The sequence below is a fragment of the Emericellopsis cladophorae genome (genome assembly GCF_022114955.1).
Source record: "Emericellopsis cladophorae strain MUM 19.33 chromosome Unknown NODE_2_length_1295279_cov_118_880017, whole genome shotgun sequence".
Lineage (NCBI taxonomy): Eukaryota > Fungi > Ascomycota > Sordariomycetes > Hypocreales > Bionectriaceae > Emericellopsis > Emericellopsis cladophorae.
In genome coordinates, this window is record NW_026250927.1 from 290694 (window position 1) to 312260 (window position 21567).

The 21567-nt window shown below is 56.2% G+C and overlaps 6 protein-coding genes across 6 annotated transcripts; 3 read left to right on the forward strand and 3 right to left on the reverse strand.

The window, feature by feature from the left end:
• Positions 1–372: 372 nt before the first annotated feature.
• J7T54_006828 (uncharacterized protein) lies at positions 373–3592 on the forward strand (the record flags this gene model as incomplete). Its single annotated transcript, XM_051507781.1, has 6 exons — positions 373–501; positions 564–653; positions 700–981; positions 1080–1170; positions 1218–2501; positions 2553–3592. 6 exons carry the CDS (start codon positions 373–375, stop codon positions 3590–3592), a joined length of 2916 nt encoding a protein of 971 aa, XP_051366042.1.
• Positions 3593–4247: 655 nt separating this feature from the next.
• J7T54_006829 (uncharacterized protein) lies at positions 4248–4763 on the forward strand (the record flags this gene model as incomplete). Its single annotated transcript, XM_051507792.1, has 1 exon — positions 4248–4763. The coding sequence occupies one exon, from the start codon at positions 4248–4250 to the stop codon at positions 4761–4763; it is 516 nt and encodes a 171-aa protein (XP_051366043.1).
• Positions 4764–8494: 3731 nt separating this feature from the next.
• J7T54_006830 (uncharacterized protein) lies at positions 8495–10252 on the reverse strand (the record flags this gene model as incomplete). Its single annotated transcript, XM_051507803.1, has 3 exons — positions 8495–8622; positions 8683–9067; positions 9125–10252. The coding sequence occupies 3 exons, from the start codon at positions 10250–10252 to the stop codon at positions 8495–8497; spliced, it is 1641 nt and encodes a 546-aa protein (XP_051366044.1).
• A 576-nt stretch (positions 10253–10828) lies between these two features.
• J7T54_006831 (Protein STU1) lies at positions 10829–14239 on the reverse strand (the record flags this gene model as incomplete). The annotated part of the gene is made up of 1 exon (XM_051507815.1): positions 10829–14239. One exon carries the CDS (start codon positions 14237–14239, stop codon positions 10829–10831), a length of 3411 nt encoding a protein of 1136 aa, XP_051366045.1.
• Positions 14240–14913: 674 nt separating this feature from the next.
• J7T54_006832 (uncharacterized protein) lies at positions 14914–15690 on the forward strand (the record flags this gene model as incomplete). The annotated part of the gene is made up of 1 exon (XM_051507826.1): positions 14914–15690. The coding sequence occupies one exon, from the start codon at positions 14914–14916 to the stop codon at positions 15688–15690; it is 777 nt and encodes a 258-aa protein (XP_051366046.1).
• A 291-nt stretch (positions 15691–15981) lies between these two features.
• Positions 15982–19610, reverse strand: J7T54_006833 (N-chimaerin-like protein; the record flags this gene model as incomplete). The annotated part of the gene is made up of 5 exons (XM_051507837.1): positions 15982–16262; positions 16320–17712; positions 17827–18083; positions 18137–19345; positions 19499–19610. The coding sequence occupies 5 exons, from the start codon at positions 19608–19610 to the stop codon at positions 15982–15984; spliced, it is 3252 nt and encodes a 1083-aa protein (XP_051366047.1).
• Between the last annotated feature and the right edge of the window lie 1957 nt (positions 19611–21567).

Consider the following 21567-nt stretch of genomic DNA (forward strand, 5'->3'; position numbering starts at 1 on the left):
TTGCCTGCTCCACATGTCATCACTGCAGCGTTCAAGGTGCAAACAACTGCTGGTCGGAGCCTGACTTTGAAGTTAAGAGTTAGAGTGGCAGCTGCGTGTTTCCTTTGGCATTATCCCTCTTCATTCATCCCTACTTGGGTCCGATCCCTCACTTGCCCTACACGCGCAATCTTCGAGACCCTGACTTGTCGTGGCCTTTGTCGCGCTCTTGTCAAGAACATTTCTACTCTGGCATTCTCTCCCCGCGCATCCAGCGAAGCTTAGATCGGCTCGACCCTCCAAAGCCAACCCGACCGCGTTGCGGTGTACAGTGTCCTCAAGTCACACACCTTGTCTTGTCAGCTTTTCTCTTTTTGCTCGTCACGATACGAAATGGCCACAAACGGCAGCGAGCCGACCTTCGCGGCAGCCGATGTGCTCGCGGCGGTCGCGACAATGCGGGGTGGGCAGCAGGAGCACAAGAAGAAGGCGCACGAGTACCTCGAAAAGTTTCAGAAATCGGTAGGAACGGCTCTGTCTCTGCGTCGTGGTTAATATTGGGTCGACTGACGTGAGGCATATAGAAAGGTTCATGGGCTACTGTCGTCGGTCTTCTGCAAGAACAGGCTGATCCCGAGGCTGTCTTGTTCGCGGCTATCACACTTCGAGGAAAGGTAGGCAGTCCGACCCGCGTGCGGTCCAGCAGACTGACGTCTCCAGATTACCTACGACCTCCAAACACAGGTCCCGGCCGGCGAGCTCGCCGCCCTCCGAAACCAGATCCTTCTACTGCTCCAGCGGTATGCGAACGGACCCAAGCCTATCCGAGTACAGCTATGCGTTTGCCTGGCCATCCTGGCCATACAAATGAAGGGCTGGAACGATGTCCTCTCTTCGGTCGTCGAGGCCCTCAGCGGCGGCGAGGGCAGCCACGCCGCCATCCTCGACTTTCTGCGTGTGCTACCCGAAGAGGTCACCGAAGGTCGCAAAATCACCTTGTCTGTATGTGGAACACGGAATCGTCAGCCGAGGCACCATCCGAATCGACCTGGTCTCGGGCAATCGGTGTCAGCAGGAGCATAGTCTAATGCGGGAACTAGGAAGACGACCTTGCAGCCAGGACACAATCTCTGTTGGCGGACAACGCCGAACAAGTTGTCTCACTCCTCATCAACTACTCTCAGTCATCGCGTAAGTTCGCGCCCGCCTTGATGAACAAGTAGAACTGACCTTTCCAGCGGCCGCTGCGCAGAACCCCCAACTCATGGAGTGCCTGACCTCGTGGTTGCGTGAAGTACCGGTCGCGAACATTGTCAACTCGCCGCTCCTCGACGTGATCTTCAACGGGCTGACATCCGACTCTTGCGCGCAAGAAGCTGCCGAATGCCTCACCACAGTGCTGCGGGAGACGGGCGACGTGGACGAGAGCCGGGATGTCATCCAGGTGCTCTTCCCTCGAATTATCGCACTACAGTCACAGATCGACAAGGTTGTCGAAGAAGAGGACACGGAGCGACTCAAGTCGTTGACCAAGGTGTTCGCCACGGCAGCGGAGTGCTGGGTGGTCGCGATCGCGCGTCAGCCGGAGCAGTTCAAACCGCTGGTGGGTGCTGTCCTCGAATGTGCCGCCAAGGACAAGGAGAAGGACGTAATTGAGTACACCTTCAACTTCTGGTACGATATGAAGCAGTACCTAGTACTGGAACGGTACGTGGAGAGTAGGGTCGCCATGGTCGACGTCTATTCGCAACTGGTCGACGTCCTCCTCAGCCAGCTACAATACCCCGAACCCGAGGACGGCAACGAGGCCGACCTGTTCGACGGCGATCGCGAGCAGGAGGAAAAGTTCAGGGAATTCCGACACCACATGGGAGATACCCTGAAGGATGCGTGTGAGGTGCTCGGCGTCACTGAATGCCTGAACAAGGTGCTGAACTCCATTCAATCCTGGATGGGCAAGTATGCCAGCCAGGCGTCAGGGGCCTCCGTACCGCATTGGCAGGAGCTCGAGGCACCGCTGTTCGGTGTGCGTGCCCTCGGCAAGATGGTCGACCAGGAGGAGAATATCGTGCTTCCCCAGCTCATGCCGCTGCTCGTCCAGATCCCTCCCCATGAGAAGTTGCGTTTCGCCACCATCATGGTGCTCGGACGCTACACCGAATGGACGGCCGCTCACCCTGAATTCCTCGAGGACCAATTCAAGTACATTACGTCTGCATTTGAATCCGACTCCAAGGAAATCACGCGCGCGGCCGCCTTGTCGATGAAATTCTTCTGCCAGGACTGCAAGCACCTGTTGAGCGGCCAGGTCCTCCAGCTGCAGACGTTCTACGACTCGGTCCTGGACAAGCTCCCCGACGTCAGCAAGGAGGAGATCACCGATGGCGTGGCCAGCGTCGTGGCGGTGCAGGCTTCTGGAGATATATACAGTCTGCTCAAGACGTACTGCGATCCCCTGATGCAGCGTCTAATGAACAAGGCGAACATTGCTACTGACGAGGAGAATAAGCTCGCGTTGGCTGGTAAGTTGGCACCCTTTGATCCATGCGGGTTGTACTGACTGGACTCGATAGATCACCTGCAACTCTTGACCCTGTTCATCCAGAACGTCGTACCGTCGACCAACCCAGGAGAGGAGAATCCCGCAGTCAAGTACTGGGCGGAGAACTTCAACGTGCTCGCCACTGTCTTGGAGAACTTTATTCACTTCTCGCCCATCTGCGAGAGGATTTGCCGCTGCTGGAGGAACATGGTCATCTCGTACCGGACATCGATGGCCAGCCTGCTCCCCAGCATGGCCAACAAGCTCGCGCAAGGATTCAGTGCTTCTAGAGAGGGCTGTTTCTTGTGGGTCACTTCGGCCATCCTTCGTGAGTTCTCAGAGGACCGCGAGCAAGTTGAGCCGAGCACGACCAACGACATTTACCGATTCTTCGAGGCCCAGACTACGGTCTTTCTGGAAGCGCTGTCTGCACTGCAACCTCGCGAGCTGCCAGATGTCATTGACGACTTCTTCCGCCTAATGATCGACGCCCTCCTCTATTACCCTCAGCGTCTGGTGCCCTCCCCCTTGATGGGGCCCGTCTTCGAGGCCGCCATCTATGCGCTGACTTTGGAGCAACGCGACCCCCTCTCCTCGACACTGCACTTCCTGAGAGACCTGCTCTCCTACGGTGGTGACAACCCTGCCAGTAGCCACAGGATACCGGAGCCGGATAGGCTGCAGCTCCAACAGCTTGTGAAGCAGCTTCTCGCGCAAAATGGATACGGTCTCGTGAAGCAGATCATGGCGGGCATGATGATCACCTTTCCCGAAGACTGTTTCGCGGATGGCAGTGGGGTACTACTCGCTCTGTTCGAGCTTCTGCCCCAACAGACTACGGAATGGGTCTCCCAGACGATCCACCTTCTGCCCGAGGGCACCGTCTCACCAGCCGAAGCTGATCGCCTGCTGGTGAAGATCAAGGAGAAGCTGCAGCGTCCCGAGGAAGGGGGTATCCGGGGCGTGCGCGTGCTGCTGCAGGACTTTACCAACACCTACAGGCGGCGCAACGTGGCGCCGAGGGACGGCCTGGGTCAGCTCGAGGCCTCGCGGTTCCAGTTCTCCGGGTGAGGGAAGAGGGGTTGAGTTTCAGAGGCGTAAATAAAATGTTACATACTATGGAAATTTGTTGCTGGGAGGTTCTAGGCATTTTCAAGCGGGTTGGTCGTTTTTTGGGGTCTTGAGGGCATGTGTCGTAGGTGGTATGGTATACCTGGGAAATCAATGAGGTTGCATAGGTAGACAATTGCATCCGGTGAAGCTTATCGGCTGCTCTCAACGTTGCCTCACGTGCCCGTGAGCACTGATGGATTCGTTCCATTGGCAACAGTCATCCCGTATTTGTTCCAGTGCCAGTAATCCTGTCCAGTCGCGCTTCGCGCCAGCCTCTCTGTATTTCCTCAGCAGATCTCCCCTTTGCATGCTTCAAATATCGCTAACATGGATGAAATTATCTGGTCAGATCCTCCACTTTGCCCCGTCAAGTTCAAGCCGTTGACCGCAATCAGGTCGGCGAGTAGCGATCTGATGAATACTCAGATGGCGGCACCAACCGTCAAGTGCTTGACGATTTCCCATGGCGAGGTATTGGCGGCTGCATGGCGAGTTGATATAGCTGCATGCATAATACTTACACTCACAGGGCAATGCTTCTCTTCTGCAAGGGATCACATTCTCGGAAAGTGCGTGCGAGGAAAGTATTACAAACGGGGACGAAATCGCCATCATGGACCTCACCCAGTGCCAGCTCGAATCACAGAGGTACTTCGGCGCAGTGTTCAACACCTCCACCGCCATCGAATCGCCGTCAACCAACTCGTCCACAACGGTGGTGTCCAGGTCCAGCCCAGCCAAAGAGACAGCCTGGTTACGCGATACAATCGAGGCACAGAACATCCGAATCCACCAGCTGCAGAAGCAGATTCACAAGCTCCAAGAGGAGATCGAATCCTTTGCCTACCTGAAGCAGGCCACCGCCGGGCTATATGAAGAACAGTACAAGCAGCGGCGGCAAGAACGCGATAGGCTGCGCGAGGCGATTGACTTCTTCGATGCAGAGAAAGCCAAGATTGACGAGGGGAAAGAGAATGAGGAGGTGACGGATATTGATAACGAGCGGAAGAGATACGCTCTCCGGATCGCTCAGGGTACTGCAGGTGCTACGGAACAAGATATGTACAAGATGTATAGGAAGATCTGGCATGCCAAGCTAAAGTGTATGACTATGAGCAGAGAGGCATGACGGACGCTATGATACTGGGCAAGCGAGGGAGGAACGAATTGGTCTGGTTTCACAGTCTGTCCCGTCAAAGTACGTATGTTAAAACGGCCACCACCCGGGGGGGGTTTAATGTCATGGCGGTACAAGAAATTTGATCAAGTAAAAGTCGACTGCAGGGCTCCTCCGAGCGAGCAATGTTCAAAGTTCTCCCTTCTCATTGAACGCTGCCGGTGACAATCACTGCGAGAGTGGCGGCGTTTGTGGACTATTGACGCATTGAGAATCCAACTTGACGGCATGTCAGTACAAAGTGTTTGCTGGACCAGGAGAACAAAAAGATTCATTAGGAGAAACTCCTGAAAAATGTAAGAAACCAAAAGGTTTGGACGAACAGGGAATTGAACCCTGGACCTCTTCCATGCTAAGGAAGAATCATACCACTAGACCATTCGCCCGACTATTACCAGAAGCTCGCTGGTTAATTGATTGAGCTGTGACAATTACCAGATATGAATACTATTTCCATCAGACGACCTCGGCAATGATCTGATAGGAATATGACACGGATGCTGCCAGAAGCAGGCGCTATGTCGTCTAGAAAGTGCTTGATGGAGTATCGAGAAAAGATAGGCTTAGGCCACACGCTTCTTAACGACGGAGCCTGCGAGCTCGACTCCTTCATCTTCACCATCCTCACAGCTTCCCATGCTCCTAGCTAAGATCTAATCTTAATGTCAATGACTTGGTATATTGAAATGCAGTAAACTATATCGAGCCTTGGTAGTACGACCTAGGTAGGTCAGTTTCGAAAGGCCAGGGTCGTGCTCGCAATGGCCTGCTTCCTCGCGGCCTTGAGCTGACGCAGCAACTCCTCAGCGGCATCATGTCGCTTGGTAAAAGTGGAGGCACCGGCGTATGGGAGAGGCATTCGATACCCTCTGCCTGGATTCTGATGGCAATGTTAACTTTTGTTCCACATAACCTGATAGTCTTTGTCGAGCTTCTCGTTGTACCCGAACCGGAAAGCCTGTAGCCAAGTCTCTTCCTTGACCATCTCCATCCATCTTTGCCCCTGGCCCGTCGAGCAAGCTGGCTCATCGCACCAGAGCAGATGCCTGTTGTTCCTCGCTATATACCAGGGCCAAAACGCCATCCAGAATCCCAAGCCACCTGGGGCTGACAGGCCGTACCACCTGCCAGCCGTAGCGGTAGCTTAGAAACAGCCTCCCTGAGATTAATCGCCAAGCATATTCCCCAGCGCATTCTTCACACTATAGAATTTGTCGGCCTTGGCTCGCGCTTGTCTGACCGGCCAGGTAGCAAGCATCATCATCGCCAGGTTTTTTCGCTGTTCCCCGGCTTTTCAAAGCAAAGGCAGATACTGGATGTAAAGTTTTGGAGCTGACCCCCGTCCACCACATGTTGGCAGCATGTCAGACCACATAGTGCCCCGTTGCGATGAGTTCCGCGGCAAAGCGTAGAACGTCGGGGAGAGGCGGTGGGTTTTCAGCGTCCATGTCGAAAAGGAGAAGATCCCATTCAAATCGGAGATCCGCGTGCTTCGCTAATTTCATCACTTCCAAGCGTGGAAACGCGCACGCGACTTCCTTCAACTTCGGGTCTGTCTTCCGGTAAGTTACGGCGTGATCGGGGTCTTGACAGTATGTGCTCTTTTTGGGTCTGTCCCCGGTTGATAGCCTGCCCCTGGTTGATACGTGTATGACTTGCTCCACGGTATCCCAAGTGACAGGCGCATGCGAGCTGTGGGAGCAAAGTGTGCATAGCCCTAGCCTTCCGATACATACAAGGCTATCACCCGTTTTGTCGAGATAGTTTCGAAGGCTTTGGGCCGGAAAAAAGATACCTGCGTGGTTTTCTTCGCAGGCGTCGCAAAAGTAAAGTCGGCGTAGATTAATAAGACGGGGGTCGTGCTCGCCGCGCTGGCGGACCTCGGCGAATGAGGCACAGCGATTCCCTTGCTTTGCCCGCAAGTGCTTCCTTACAACCTGTCTCTGGTCCGCCGTCGGGGACTCCCACGAAAAGGGCACGTGGCGGTCTTTCAAGGTCGGGTCTTCATGAGAGGCATAGAAACCTTCTGAATCGAAGATCCTAAAGAACACTGACGATGTTTTCCTGACGGCCCACACAGAGTCTGTTGACAGTTGCTTCATTATCAGGAGCAGAATTTGTCGGGTAGTTGAGCCCAGGACGGGTATTGGCATTGTATGATCTCCAGAGACTGCATGCGGCCATGCACCAAGCCCAGTCTCTCCAAGCACCGCCTGAGACATGTATTGCCGGAACACCCAAGGAGAGGTATATTACGCCTCTTCCTTTAAGGTATATTGAGTTCAGTTTTATTCTGGATCTCTGATGTGAGACAATCGAATGAAGGACAACCGAAGCTGTCGAATTCCATCTTGGAGTGAACTTGGATCAAGGATAAGTGCAACTATTGGGTAAAGGGGAAGGAATAGAAGGATGTGAGGTGAATGAAAACTTGATTTGTATTGGTCCATTGTATAGGACCGTGCCTCTTCCATTTGTGCGCGGACTTCTAAAACCTCAGTACTTCAGGGCAGAACGTGACTTTTGACTTCCAGCCCGTGCCGGTGCTACCAGTGCCTGCCACCCTGTCCTGAAATCGTGGCCCTCTTAGCATTCACCTCCGCAATCTCCTCCCGTAGCTTCTGAATTGGGGCAAGTCTTTGCGCGGCGAGGGCCATGCTTTCAGCCAAGCGCTCGTTCAGCCCCATCACCTCCTCGGCTCTGGTAGCGGCAAGCTCTGTCATCGAGTTGATCTGGGCCTGGATTTCCCTATTCTCATTCTAGGCTTGCTCAAGCTGCAGTATGGCTGTGTCCCTGATCCGGGCGCGGGCGGCGTCGCTGTTGGCCTTTTGAGCAGCGCTCCTTGCCCGAAGGGTTTCTGTTCTCGGTCGATAAAGGTCGCGGGAAAGGCAGACAATATCACATACCTCTCTGGCTCATCCGCAGCGTTCCTTAGGCTCTTTGGTCGGCGGCAGCCTGTCGAGGAGTCTTTTGCTCATCCAACTTCCCCTCGACATATTCGGAGATGAATAACAGCGCAATGGCGCTGCATACTATGACGATGCCAATGCACAACATGGTTTCCGCGGACACCATTCTGATGAGGTCAGATACAGTCGAGGTCGCAGGCGAATACTGTACGTAGACAGGGAGGGAATACGCACTTGAGGTATCGGCGCAATATGTGCTTGGTGTGGTGGTGGTGCCAGGCGTTGACGGCAGGAGAAAATAAACAAGAGAAAGAGAAAAAAAAAAGGAAAAGAGAGGAGAAGGGCAGTAATACAAATTCTTGTGCTCTAGCAGCATGCAGGTGGACTTGGGATGAAGTCATGCTCGGCACCGCTTGACTTATATCACATGAAATGATCGTGACGGAGTAATGAAAATATGGTGACTAGACCCGATAAATTGAGAATAAAGCCTCTAGTAGCAGTCATGAAAGTCAAAGACAGCATGGTGTAAGATAGAAATTCATCCGCAAAGCCCTCCGAATCCCCCCCCCTCCCCCCCTGGACCCCTGACTCGAGAGCCAATATTCACTCTCACTCTAGCACCAACGATTCTGGTAGGACGTGCGTTTACGGTACATGTTAATCACGCAGCAATGTGTAGTGAAATTTTAGGGCATCGTATTGAGCTAGTCATCCAAATTACTTGCTACCACGGCATACCAAAGACAACGGACCCTGAAGCGATTCGCAACGTCAGCTTGCCACCTCGTTCCCCAGCAACCTCCCAATCTCCTCCGCAATGGCCAGCGTCTTCTCCTCAGTCAGGCGTCTACCGATGATCTGGACTGCAACAGGGGCACCGTGGTACGCTTCCGGATCGTCTGATGGTCTCGTCAGTATAGGAATCCAGCCTGCAGCGTTCAATGTTCTGTAGCACTCACACTCCGCCTGGACAGCCTCGTCCATCTTTGTCAAGGGACTGAAAGTGTCATTCACCTTGTCCAAACCCTTGTCCGCAAAGGTGACGGGCACCGTGACGCTGGTAAAGTCGAGCACGTTGATCGCGGTGGCGTATCCGTAGTACTTGAATTGGTTGTGGCGGACAGCGGCCGTCGGCGTGATGGGCGCGATGATCGCGTCGAGTTCCCGACCATGCTTCTTCTCAAAGGCCTCCATGGCCTTCAGATACGCCATCTGGTAGTGCCACTTCTTCAGCTGCGCGTCCCAGACCTCGTTGAGGTCGAGCTTGGGGAGCGACGGGTTGATAAGGTCCTGGAAATTGGGGATGGCTGGCTCGCCCGACTCTTTGAGAACGCCATAGACGTCCTACACATTCTGTTAGTAGGAATAGTCCCCCGTCGTAGGGTCTCATGGAAGACGTACCGCGCCGCCATCAGAGGCGTAGACCTTGTTTGCGAGATCGACGGCATATGGATGCTCGTAAGGCTCCCAGGGCAGAACATTGTGGCCAGCCCCTTGCAGCGCATTGACAACAGTCTTGACGCCACGCACAATGGGTGGGTGAGGAAGAACATTCCCGTCGCACTCGTAGTATCCCAACGTCAGCTGTCCAGAGGCAATCTTGGCCTTGGCCGCTTCTTCCTCGCTCTGGCGCCAGGGCATGGGAATCACCTTGGGATCATACGCCCACGGCTGCTGCGAGAGGACCGACCCGACAAACAGTCGCAAGTCTGCCACCGTGTGCCCAAGGGGGCCGACGACACTGTGGATCGTCTCCTGGCCCTCCATACTGTTGGCCATCTTGGCGTATGGCAGCCTCCCGTGGCTGGGCCGCAGACCGTACAGGAAGTTGAAGGCCGCAGGCACACGGATGGAACCGCCAATGTCCGTGCCGATACCAAGGACGGCACCGCGAAAGCCCACAATGGCCCCCTCGCCCCCCGAGCTGCCACCGCACGACCAGTCCTTGTTGCGCGGGTTCACGGTCCGCCCATTGACGTTGTTGATGGTCTCGCAGACCATCAGGCTCTGCGGCACGCTCGTCTTGGTGTAGAAGACGGCACCGGCGCGCTCGAGCAAGTCGACCATGACGGACGAGTCCTGGTCCACCTTGTTGATCCACGCGGTGTACCCCATGTGTGTCTGCCGGCCCTTGACGCGCAGCTGGTCCTTGAGCGAGATGGGCAGACCATGCAGTGGGCCGACGGGCTTTCCATGTTCAGCGAGGTACTGATCGAGCTCCTTGGCACGAGCGAGCGCGGCGTCTGGGAAGAAGTCGTGCAGGCAATTCACCGCTTGGTGCGCCAGGGCCGCCCGCTTACAGAAAGCAGTCGTCACCGCGACACTGGTGAGCTGGCCCGCGCCCAGCTGCTTTACCAGCTCCGTGGCGGACGCGTTGGTGATGCGGAGCTCCGCCTCCGTGAGTACGTTGGTGTCTTGGGGAAGAGAGAGGGTCGACTTGACGTCCTGGGGGATGGTGACTCTCCATTCTTGGGGAATGGAGGCCTCGAGACGAGCCTTTTCGGCGCCAGCAGTGTCTTCCCAGATCATTTTCGCGTGAATACTTGAAGGCAAGATGAGATTATTGAGAAGCAAACAATCGTGACATCAGGACATGGAATCTTGGTCGTCATTAAGCACCTGGAGGTACGGCTTCGACAACGCCTCCAACACACCTCGCAAGCCACCCGCACTCCATCCGCATGTAATTACTCCAAAACATGGAGAGATAAGGGCGGCAAAATAGTTAGTCATTAGCTCGTCCAAGGTTCCTGGAGTCAACGTGGCGCTGCCCCCCGCAGCTCGACCTCACTTATCGTCGTGCATGACGTCCAGTCCGCCGCCGGGTCGGGTTGGCGGAAAAGGGGTGGGGGCATCGACTCCATCAAAGACCGATGGGCCCTGGGCCCTGCGGCAACTATCCTCAACAGCCTCGGGTCAATACTTGCTTGGTCAAGATACCAAGAGGAGGAGAGCTTGGGCGGTCCAACGCTCACTCAACAAGGGGCTAAAGGTTGCCTGAAGCTCAACGTCATGTATTGATTACAAAGTCTTAATATCTACGCACGAAAAAAGTCGGGAACCACTTGCTCGGCAAGCCTCCCCATTCATTCCCCCCTTGACAGATCATACCGCCTGCTCACGCTGCTTTTTCACAATGTAATACGTGATCAAGCTCTTGGGATCGTCCTTGACACCCTCCATCACTGCCCAAAACGTCGCCTCTCCCACATTGGAGTGCAGCGCAACGCACAGCTGCACGGCATCCATCCTGACGCCCGAGTCGGAGCTCTCGAGGCAGCGCCCGGCCAGCGAGCCAAGACTGGACATCTCGCTGTCTCCAAGGATGCTCTCCGCCTGAGGCTGCTTCTCCAGGAGTGTCTTCAAAATGTGCAAGCCCATGCTGAGTGCCCGGCAATCCTCAACCGACGAGTCAGAACATTTGTTGAGACGGCCTGCCAGTACACAGATGATCTCTGCCGGGTCGCCTAGCGAGACCAGCGTGTCGGACAATAGCTCCAGGCCACTGACAATGTGAGACCGGTTGTCGTAGGCGCTCCTGGTCTTCAACAAAGACTCGAGACATTTGGACACGTGCGGCTTGAAGTTCTCTCGATCCTTCTTCAGCAGGAGCTTGATTGTGGTCAAGATCTGTGCCTTGACGTCCTGCACCTTATCCGCTGCAACGGAAGACAGGGGGTCCTCGAGATACTCAAAGAGACCCAGCAAGAGCACCTCAGACTTCTCGTCGTTCAGGACCGTCTTGTTATCGCGGACAAGAGACTGCAGCTTGCGAAAGCCATGCACCTCGAGAGACTTGGCTCGGATCTTAGCAATGCCACTGTCCAGCAGGCGAGAGTTCTGACGGGCCTTCTCGGGCGAGTCGTTGGTGCCATCCAGGATGTTGGCAGAAGGCTGTAGAGCAGCGCCCTCGTTCACAGGCCTATCCTCCAGCACAGGCGTGACGATGGTGGGTTTGGATGTCGGCTGCTCTTCGACGAAAGGATCTTCATACACCTTGAGAGATTCATGCTCAGCTGGCGCTGGGTGGATGGGAAGGGTGAATTCGGGCGCAGCCACGGCCGGTGTCGGCGACCGAGTAGGCTCACGGTCGTCCTCCGGGGTAACAACCGCAGGGAGAGACTCCTCGACTTTAAATTCAGCTTCGACTTCGACTTCGGCTTCGGCTTCTGGCTCAACAGGGGGTGCCTCGCCAGGAGATTGCAATTGCTCTGGCTGAGGATCTGAAATTTCCTCCAACGCCGCTGCGGGCTCGGGGGCTGGTGGCTCAACCGTGCTCACCCGGGCTGGGATCGTTTCGGGTACCTCGTTCTCCCCTTGCACGGAACTAGACACTGCTGGCGCGGCTGTTGCAGCAGGTTGCGTACTCTTAATCTTCGCAGGGCTGCCACGCGTAGAGAGCGCCGATTTGGGCCTAGCACTCGGCGATCTCACGTGCGACTCGCTCGCGTGCGAGGCATGGCCGGGCCTTGGTCGCTGAGCCGTCCTTCTAGGAGGCGTGTCCTTGCGTTGCGGTCGTGACGGCGGCGCCTTGCTCCTGGTGGCGCCCGGGCTGTCGGCTTCCATCGCAGTGGGGTGCTCGCGAACAGAATAAGGGCCTGCAGTAGCCGGACGAGCAGCCATCTCTGGTCGCCTGCGTGCCGGACGCATAGGAGCCACCGACATGCCGCTAGCATTGACCGAGATGGTGCCTGCCTCTGGGCGCGCCCTAGTACCCGTAGGTTTCGCAGCATTGGTCGGCTTTGGGTCTGACACTTTGCGTACGGGCGAGATGTGCGCCATCGCAGACCCGGGCCTGGCTGGCAGCTTCTTGGTCTCGAGAGCAGCCCTCTTCTGGGCAAGCATGTGCTCTCGGACGCTGGGCTTGGTCACGGTACTCTTGGAGAGGCCAAGACCAGGGCGAGGTGCGACGGGCGCTTCGGCCTTGGTGGGCGCATTGGGGTTGCTGGGATCCTTGTTCAATAGTTTCTGAGCTGTAGCATCCAGGTCCTCTTTCAATGCATCGGCCCGAGCGGGAAAGATCCCCCAGAAAGTCCAGAAAGTCGATCGCATGCGCTCCCTCACAGCAGGGTTGGCATCAGCCAGTCCCCTCTTGATGCTCTTCTCAATCAAGTCCAGACCCCCGGAATGCTCGAGGTGGCCCTTGTGGCCTGCCTCCTTCTTCAGGATGATCTTGAGCCAGCCTGTAGCATAGGTCCTTGGCTGCACGTTCTTGTCTTGTGCGGCGCCGTGAATATGCTGCATCAGACGATGGCTGTAGGTGACTCGGTTCAGTACCGTCTCAATGGTCGTGTTCGCCAGTTGGGAGCTGAGCTTCTTGGTACCCGCGGATAGTCTGACGAGTGTTTGCATGAGCAGCTCCACCAGAGGGTCGATGCCAGGCCCAAAGGTGATTGCAACATCCTGTACCAGGGCGCAGGCCTCCTTTGACAGACTTGTTCGCAGTGAGGTCATTGACTTGATGATTCCATCCAACACAGACTTTAAGCCCGTCAGGAAGGTCTCTGGGAAATCAGACGGCGCGTTACCCGCGTTGAGCTTTCGCAGGGTTCCCATGCTGGCCTCGCGCTGCACCCAATTCTGCTCAGACTCTCTGCCCTCAAAGCACCACGCCATCCCCTTAAAGATGTCGTCGAGTTCGCGGTGGGTGTTCACGTACTGGGGCTCAATGTTCTCCGACGCGCGCACTTCCAGTGCCGGGGTGATGGGCCGGTCGACCGACGTCGAGGTTGTGCTGGCGCTCAGTGCCTGTCTCTTAGGGGCAGGGGCAGGGGCAGCAGCTTCTGCCGGCGTCTCGGGTCGAGCAGAGGTGGAAACAGAGGCAGAGTTTGGCGCGATAGCCTTGACGATGGATTGCTCGATCGCGGGCCGCACCTTGAAGTTTTTGAGTTGGCGCTTGAGGTCCGACTTTGCCGCGCCTGGCGCGTTGCGGAACAATTCGATGACTGTGCTCTTTGCCGCGTCGCGCACCATGCCGTCGGCGTCTTCGAGCAGCTCCATCAGGAGAGGGACATAGCTCCTGAACTGGAGGCCTTGCTCTTGGTGCATCTGCAAGAGCCATGCCATGGCGGCCTCCTTGGCGCGCGGGTTCTTGCCCGTCATCGCATTGTTCCGAATCACCCTCTCGACCTCGATTGGCGCGACCGTGTAGTATGTGCACAGGGCGCCATGCGCTGTTGTCCGCAGTTTGTCTTTCTGGTCGCCCAGCTTCTCAGCAATGAGGGGTAGCGTGCGGGCAGCTTCTTTGGCGAGGTATTTCGGCTCCTGTCGCGTCAATCGCGTAATGAGGTGGTTCAGCGAGGTGAAGCCGACGTTGACGATGGACGTGTGTTGCGACGAGGACGCGGCCCGCAGGCCATCAAAGAGCTGCGCTACCGATGTTTCGGGGACATTGTGCTGCTTGATGCCGGACTTGATCAGGTTGAGGTAGTTGACCTTTGCGTCTAGGCTTTGATCGGAGCGGAGGATCGTCGTCAGGTCTATGACCTGATGGTCGGTGAGCTTTCCGTCAGCCATGGGCAACTGTCGCGCGAGGGGTTAGTCGTGATAGTCCAGGTGGTCATCGTGCTTCCGCGGGCGGCAAGATGCGCCGATAGGGGCACTTGGGGGTACGCACAGAAAATCAGCCCCAAGCCAGGGAAGGGCAGGACTGGAATGCAACGATGACTCTTATGAATAGAGGCAGAATAGGCGATGTGTCTCTCTGGGTGTGACGTGCATTGAGGAGCGTGCGCGCGGCAGAGTGGGGGGACTAGCAAGATGTCGTTGGTGAACGAATGGATGATAGCTAACTGGTGTTGATAGTCGATGAGGTTCCGTTGTTGACGTTGGCGCCGCTTTTTAGACTCGCAGGCACCCACGCACGTTGCCAGGGGTTTCCGTGGGCCACCTGAGTTGTGCACCGCCCAACACAGCGGGGCTGCAGGGTAGGTAGGCGCACCACCCCGCGCGCACCGCCTCTCAAACGTCAACAACGACATGAACGCGGACCATAGGTAATAGTACGTATCAATTGTTCAAATGAACTGAACCATACACTAGCTTGACATGCGTAGTTGCTGCCAGCCGAAGCTTTTTCTCGCTCAAGAAGCAGCTGGGATCGTGGCGTCTTAGCTCTTTAAATCCCAACCTTAGAACGGCGCTGAGCCGCCGCCGCGCGACAGGTCACTTCCTCCAGCTACAACTCACAAATGCCTACCATACAACCCCAGACAACACCAGCGCCCCAGTCTCCCCTCGTCGCCATGTCTCCCGCCGTCGCTCCTCCAAGCGAGGAGCAGTCCCACTTCAAGCTCCCCAAACTACGGCTTGAAGTGCGTGACCTCTCACACAAGGGGTCCTCCATCTTCCTGTCCACAACGAACGCAGTGGACGTCCTACAGAAGGCATGCCAGTCCGTGCTCAAGCTGCTCTACCTGTCCCCTCACGACTCGACGACGAGCGCTCCCCCCACACGCTCCGTGACGTTGATATTGAGGGACATGCCAGGCGTAGCATACACGACCGGCACGGAGCTGGACAATGACCACAAGGAGATCCACCTCTCCCTGCGCTACATAACGTCTATCAGCCCCGAGACCCGTCAGGCCAAGGAGATTGAGGGCGTCATCACGCACGAGCTGGTACACTGCTTCCAGCACAATGGCCACGGTACGTGCCCGGGGGGGCTGATAGAAGGGGTCGCCGACTGGGTCCGTCTACGGTGCGATCTCAGCCCGCCTCACTGGAAGAGGGACGGCAGTGGAAAATGGGACGCAGGGTACCAGCACACCGGCTACTTTCTCGAGTACCTCGAGCAGCGATTTGGCCAAGGCACTGTGCGTCGACTTAATGAGAAGCTGCGCCTGATACGGTACGAGGAAAAGGCTTTCTGGACCGAGCTTGTAGGGCGGCCGGTCGTGGATCTCTGGGAGGATTACGTCAGGTCGTTGGAAAATGGTAAGCATTCTGAGACCAGCCCACAGTGACAATGTGTTGTTTGCATCTGTCATCAATCAAGCACCTATGATGAAGCACCTGTTACATCGAGAGTAGATTTACCATGTGACGATATGTACGCTACCAATAAAACCCCTCCTCTGCCAACGGGGAACACATCAAAACTCCAGAGCAATGAAGGAGAAAGTGATCATATAAAACAGAGTTTAAGACTCATATGCATCCAGGTCATAAGATGAAGAAGAAGAGCAAACATGCGATGGGGCCATGCAGAAGCCCGGTATCATAAGCTAAGAGAGAAATGAGCAGGTAAATAAATCTCAAGCCTCTGTAAAAATAGTGCGGCTGTTCTCGAGGACAAACTGCACTGCCAGGTTCTTGGCGTGCATGTCCGTCATCTCACGCTCGATGCTGCGGTCGAACATGATGGTAGGGGCGAAAACGACGGCCAAATTCTTGGGCGTCATGAGATTCTCGTTTTGCCGCTGGGCGACGCGATCGAGGTGGAACATGAGGAACTCCAGACAGTCCCTGTGGCTCTGCGGTAGCGACGCAAACGTCTTGCGCAGATGGTCGCATCGCTCCGACTCGTCAACGATGCCTGTCATCCGTTAGTATGATCACAAATAAACAGACCCTCTTGGCGCGGTGCACTTACTCGTCGACTCCAGAACCCGGTCATACACATCATACGTCAGCAAGGGCACCGGGAGCTTGCGGAAGTACTGCTTCAAGACACTCGTGACGGCTGTGATGTCCAAGTCGGGGTCGGAAATGTCAAAGCTCTCGTCCTTGTCGAAGCCGTCCTTGATCATGTTGACCTGCGAGTTGCCGCCTGTCTTGCGGTAGATGCCTTCCTGATCCATACCCCTGAGCTCGACCTCTTCGATACAGCGGGTCACGACGCTGGGGATCTGTCGGCGTTCAAAATCGGCCCGCTCGCTCAGGTCAGAGCCAAAGAGAGTGGTGGACGCATCGGGTACAGGAATTGGCGTGGACACGGCGCTGGACGACTGCGACTTGGGCACATTGTTCTTCTTGCTGAAGAACCCGAAGCCCTGGCGCCCCTGATCTTGCTGTCTCTGGTGGTGGTGGTGGTGGTGGTTGCTGGTGGCAGGGGGGTTGGTTGCCCCATTTGGAGTGGTGACGGGCGGTGACTCCACGGTTGCAACCGTTGCGTTGTACGGCATGCCAATGTCGCCGCCGGCCATTGTGGTTGGAATACGCTCCCCTCGGTCGTTCTGCTGGAAGGCCACGACAGCGCCCCTGACACCCTTCGCCACGTTTTGGGCGAGGCCCTTGGAGCCCTTCTTCCAGTTGAACTTCTTGACTTGACCCTTGCGCACCTGGACGACGGTTGGTCCCGTCTCGACGATGGGTTCTTCATCGGCGAGGAGGGTTGGGCCTGTAGACAGGCTGGCATTGTCCAGATTGACAGAGGAGGATGCAGCCTTGGGATCGCCGTAGATGCCCAGGCCATTGAGTGCCTTACTGTCCATGGAACTGTTCTTCATCCGTCCCTGAAGCTCTCGCGTAAGATCATTATTCATGTCCGCGAGCTGGGCATTCTTGTTGGACAGTTGCTCAAACTCCATCAGAGCCCGGTCGCGCTCCGCAGTGGCCCTCAGCTTTTCTTCCACCAGGAGGTCGCGCTCCTTGAGCAATTGCTCAATGCTCTCCGACATGTCGTTCTTGACACGTTCGAGCTTTTGTACAAAGTCTTTGACGGTCGAATCCTCGAGTATGCGGGCATCGACCGGCGTCTTGGTCTCCCTGGCCTTCTCGACGTACCCGGTGAGGACCTCGAGTTGGCGAATCATAATCTCGCTTTGCGTGTCCAGCTCGGACACCATCTTCTTCTTCTCCATAAGCTTCTTGCTCGCGTTTTGCAGATCCGCTTCGGTGGAGAATCGCCTTTCCAGCTCAGCTACGCGGAGTTCGGAAGACCTGAGCTGACGCTTGAGGATAGCAGGATCATCACCTGGCGACAGGGAAGTCGGACTAGCGAAATCAGACACCTTCCCATTGCGCTCATCAATGGACATGGTTCTCTGCCAACGGGGCGAGCCAGTCCCCCGTGTAGTCTCGCTCACGCTGCGTGCATGGCTTGTTCGCGAAGGCGTTTGCGCGGTCGACTCAACACTGCTTGTCCGCCCGTGGCGTACCAAGTTTGACGCGCGCCTCATCATGGATGATGAACCTTCGTCGGTACCTAGGATCCTAGCCATATCTTCATCCATACTGAAGTCGCCGCCGCTGCTCCATCGAGGCAGCTTGGGGGATGTCTTGGGCTCGGCATTGTCTTGTCCAGCCTGGGGAGGTACGGGCGCGGTTCGGGGGGTCGTGTAGCTGTCTTTACCACTGCGTCCCGCCACTTGCGGCCTTTTTTGGCGGTTGACATCGTCTGCCGACTTGGCGGGAGCTTCCGAGGGTTAGCACTCGTATGCACGTCTATTGGTAGAAGGATGAGCTTACCAGGCTTGGGTGCGGAGGGCACCTCCTTTCTCGCGATTGCGCGATTGGTTTCCGGCTGAGACGGCGCTTTTGAGACAGAGTCCAGAGACGGGCGGCCATCTGCTGTTTCAGGCTTTCTCGTATCCTGCGATCGCCGCGGGGGAACATTCTCGCTGTTCTTGCGAGAATCCAGCTGCGGCGTAGAGCTGTAATCGGAGGAGGTGCTGCTGCCATTGTCTGAAGTCGCCTTGCGCGTATTAGGAGCATCCTGCAGCTTGAAGTCGCCGGTGCCTTGCCTTCTCCTCGGGGGCAATTTGGGCGATGCTTCCTCTTGCTTTGACTGTTTGGAAAGATTCCGTGTCAGCGACCCGGCCTGCGAGTTGCTGTAGTCTGATGACTGTTGCCGGCCCTTGTCCTGGAAAGCAATATGGGGTGTAGAACCCTGTGATTCAGTGCGCTTCTCAGACGAGAAGGAAGATTTGGGAACGCTGAAGTAGTCCTTCTTCTTGTCGGTCGCGTGTCCTGAGCCACGTGTGTTCGAGTTTGAAGCAGGGACAGGGCTTGGGTCAAGCCCAACGGGGATGAGGAAGCCGTCCTCCCCGTTCGTTTCGCTGCTCATCATAGTCGAGCTACGGTTGCCGCGGTATGGAAGAGAGGAGGCCCCCAGCCCTTCCGGCTTGGCGCCATGGTCAGGCGATGGTGCGGTCGGCCTGGAGCCACTCCTGGAAGACGATTCTGACTGCTTGTTCCCCTGCCGCGGGGGCGCCGAGAGCTCGGTCGGCGTGTCAGAGTCGGGGTCAACCCGGTCGTTCGAGAAGGCATTGTTGGGTATCACATTGGGCGGCAAAGCAGGCAAGGACTTCTCCGTCACCATAGACGAGTGGTCTTTGTCTCGCCCCTTGGCGGCCGCCGCGGCTTTGGACCGTTTTTTCCGCCGCGTCATGAGCGTCTCGTGACAGCTCATGCAGAAGATGCCTTGGGTGGTACGCGCATATCGTAGGTTTTCGATCTTGCGCCTGCAGTTGCGGCATCGGAAGCAAGTCGAGCAGAAGGCCTGGTCGCCCGTCAGAATAGCGAGGTCTTCGATCTTGTTGTTGCAAGCACTGCAGCTGTATGTGCAGTTGTTGCAGATCAGGGAGCCATCGCCAAGGAGCAAGAGGTTGGCGTCCGAGTCGAGGAGCGTGCCGCAGGTATGACAGCGGAAACAGTCGAGGTGCCATCGTTGGCCAGCTGTGAGCCAGTGTTAGCAGCGGTTCACTGTCAAGATATGTCTGTGAGCGCCCAGTGTCGTGCGACGCCGTGGGGTGAAAGGTTTTGTGAAGGCCCGAGGGCGCGCAAAAGGGACCACAGGCAGACACCACATAGGAGGAGGGATGGACGCACCAAGTTCAAAGGCCTTCCCCTCCTCGAGAATCTCCCCGCAGCCTTTGCATGGGTACAGATCATCATTGTCCGTCGATTGAGTCTCGAGATAGTCGTCCACGACACTGGTCATGTCTGCTATGGGCTGCGCACTGCGCAGAGTGGAAGGCGAGGGCGGACGTGTATCGAGTCAGGTCAGGCAGGAGGGGTTTCTCGCAAGGAGTCGATCGTTTTCGCTCGGGTCTGCGTGTGACGGAATTGCTCCAGGAAATCCAACGACGGCAGGACTCAGGACACAAGACGCGACGAGCCTCAATGCGAAAAAGGGCGTGAACAGCTCGAGGCTGGCTGGGAGCTGAAGGAGTTCGATGTGGTAGCTATGCGGGCGTGGCTTTCATTCCTCAGCGAGTGTGGGTGCTGCTCCAAAAAGTGGCGTTCAAGTTGCGAGCGAGGGATGGCGCACAAGGCTTCGTGACGCGGGCGTTCTGTGTGTCAGAAGCTGTGAGAACGGCACGACGCTCCAAAGAGGAGGATGAGTACAGCGCTGTAGCAAAACAAGACGCACAGAGGGACTGGAGGATGGAGAGACGATGGTGCCGCCATGCGCGCAGACGTGGACAAAGGGCAATCTTGGACATCCATCTGGCGCCAGTGGCCACGCACACAGGGGGCCGCTAGCGTGGGAATCACTGCCTGTAGGCTGTGGCACCGTGACTAGCGCAGGGTGGGGACGCTCGCTAATAACCGCCATTCTCAATCCGTATCAGGGGTCGGGCCTGGCATTTCGTCCCTGGATGAACGACAGACAACTTGCCAGCCCTCTAATACCTACCACCTTGTCGTCTAGAGATAAATATTATTACAATTGAATGACAGACAACGCAAGTACGAGAGCCCGTTCAGACGTTGTATCCTGGTCATTCGACAACGAGTCAACGGCATTAGACTGGTAAGCCTGGCCGGGGCCTAAAGTGGAATCGGAGACTAACAGTAGGACACTGGTCTTGCGCTATTCGCCGCCCTTTGTCTGTCCAGTTGCAATGGTGTCGTCCTTTACGGAGTGCATGAGATTCCCAGAGGATGAGAGGACCGACCACTCCAAGTGCAGCAGAGTCCGTGCCGTACAGCTGCTTGTGCCCTTGTAGGTATCGTGTTGGGACTTGGGAGTTGGGACGCACGTCTCCCCGTGCCTGCAGAATGATAGCTCAGCTTCCACTGTAATTACGAGTCGGCTGTTGTTCAACAGAGATCAAGTATATGTTGCTTGCCTTAGGAAGACCATCCACAATTCCCCCACCCCCTTCTCTCCGTCAGACGGCATCTCTCGAGGCTACAGACTACCCCATCCTAAGTACCTCATGCGAGGTTTCACGACGGGATGCTGCTGGTGCTCGAGTCTCGACGTTAGCCGTCGGCAGTGCCGCACCGTGACCAAAGTCGCAGTGGAGTCGCTTTGGAGATACGCCGGGGTTTTGGTGGGTGGGGACTCACACGGAGGCAGGGGAGGGTCCGTCCCTTTGTCTCGGACCTTCGAGCACATTACAGAGCCTCGCACCTCGCACTTGTTGGGCTCTCGAGCCAGAGGCAGCTCATCATCCACCCCTGAACAGAAAGTCGTAAGAAGCAGGTGATCTAATTATCCGTTCATTTGCCTGCTCTCGCACCGGCAGTGAAGGTGGCGAACCGCGAACTTGCGGAACCCTTCTCTTCCTCAATGCTTCACGTTAGCAGGGTCGTACTCGCGCTTGTTGCATTGCACGCTTCTGGTTCCCTCAGGCATCATTAGGAAGTAGGGACTCTACTAACAATAGCACACTCCACCGGATGAAATCGTCAGCCATTGGCAACCTTTCGCGTCAAGTGATGTCGGCAGCTGTGGTTCTTTGTTCTGATCGCTGTGTACATGTGTACATTAGTACTCGCTATCCGTAAGGTATGCCAAGCAGGGCTCTGGTTACATCTTCCACCGCTTATTTCCTAATCACTTCCACGATATCATAAAGGTAAGGTAAGTACGTACATAGTACAAGGCACAGACTTGATGCTCATGCCGGCATAATCGCTACTGCACGTGCATTTGGAATCCCGGG